Consider the following 774-nt stretch of genomic DNA (forward strand, 5'->3'; position numbering starts at 1 on the left):
GCGGTGGCAGCAGCGCCGGTTGTTGGTCCGCAGGCTCCAGTAGATGCGAGTGGCCTCGTAGCCCACGGGGTAGAGGGCAGTGACGCTGTGGAAATCTGCCATCTGGTGGGGCAGGAGCTGCCCGATGGCGTGGAAGACCAACCCCCCCACCCGGAACATGTGGAGCCGCTCCCCGCGCTGGATGATGCTGGCGATTTGCTTCACCTCGTCCCGCTCGATGTAGACGCGGCGGAAGACGGTGAAGCTGCTGAGCTCCTGCTCGCAGGGACCCTTCAGCTTGTGCAGGGGGCAGAGCATGGTCTTGTCCTTGAAGAACATGCACTTGGCCCGGATGGCGCAGGCGAAGTGGTAAACGCTGGGGCAGCGGATGCGGTTGCAGCTGTTGGTGGCTCCGGTTTTCTGGCAGAGGGAGCACTTGGTGAGCAGCCCGCGGTGCAGGGCGACCTCCACGTTGATCAGGGCCCCTCCTTGGGTCTCGTACACCTCGGTGGACCAGAGGGCGCAGTTCAGGTGGACCCAGAGGTCGAGGTCCAGGTTGAGCAGGCGGGCAGGCCCGTCAGTGGCCCCATCCCCCTCCTCGTGGCAGAAGCAGCACTTGCGCAGGTCCCGCGGGACCTTCTCGGGGCGCAGGGTGGTCCCCAGCTTGTCGATGAACTCGGCGATCTCCTTCTCGCCGTCCCGCTTGGCTCCCCCCTTCTGGATGGTGAACAGGAACCGCAGCCTTTTCCACCTCACCCCTTTCCACTTCTTCAACCGGGGTCGGGCCTCGTCCCC

The 774-nt window shown here is 65.2% G+C and overlaps 1 protein-coding gene across 1 annotated transcript in view; it reads right to left on the minus strand.

Annotated features, from left to right (window-relative positions):
- LOC104394855 (histone-lysine N-methyltransferase 2D-like) overlaps positions 1 to 774 on the minus strand; it is a gene marked incomplete at its 3' end in the record, with an annotated part of 16,428 nt that overhangs the window by 2,164 nt on the left and 13,490 nt on the right. Inside the window, exon 15 of the mRNA XM_010004493.1 lies at positions 10 to 774. Coding sequence (XP_010002795.1) covers positions 10 to 774 — 765 coding nt within the window. The remainder of the gene's footprint in view (positions 1 to 9) is intronic.

The sequence above is a fragment of the Chaetura pelagica genome, unplaced genomic scaffold, assembly GCF_000747805.2.
Source record: "Chaetura pelagica isolate M959 unplaced genomic scaffold, ChaPel_1.0 scaffold1829, whole genome shotgun sequence".
NCBI lineage: Eukaryota > Metazoa > Chordata > Aves > Apodiformes > Apodidae > Chaetura > Chaetura pelagica.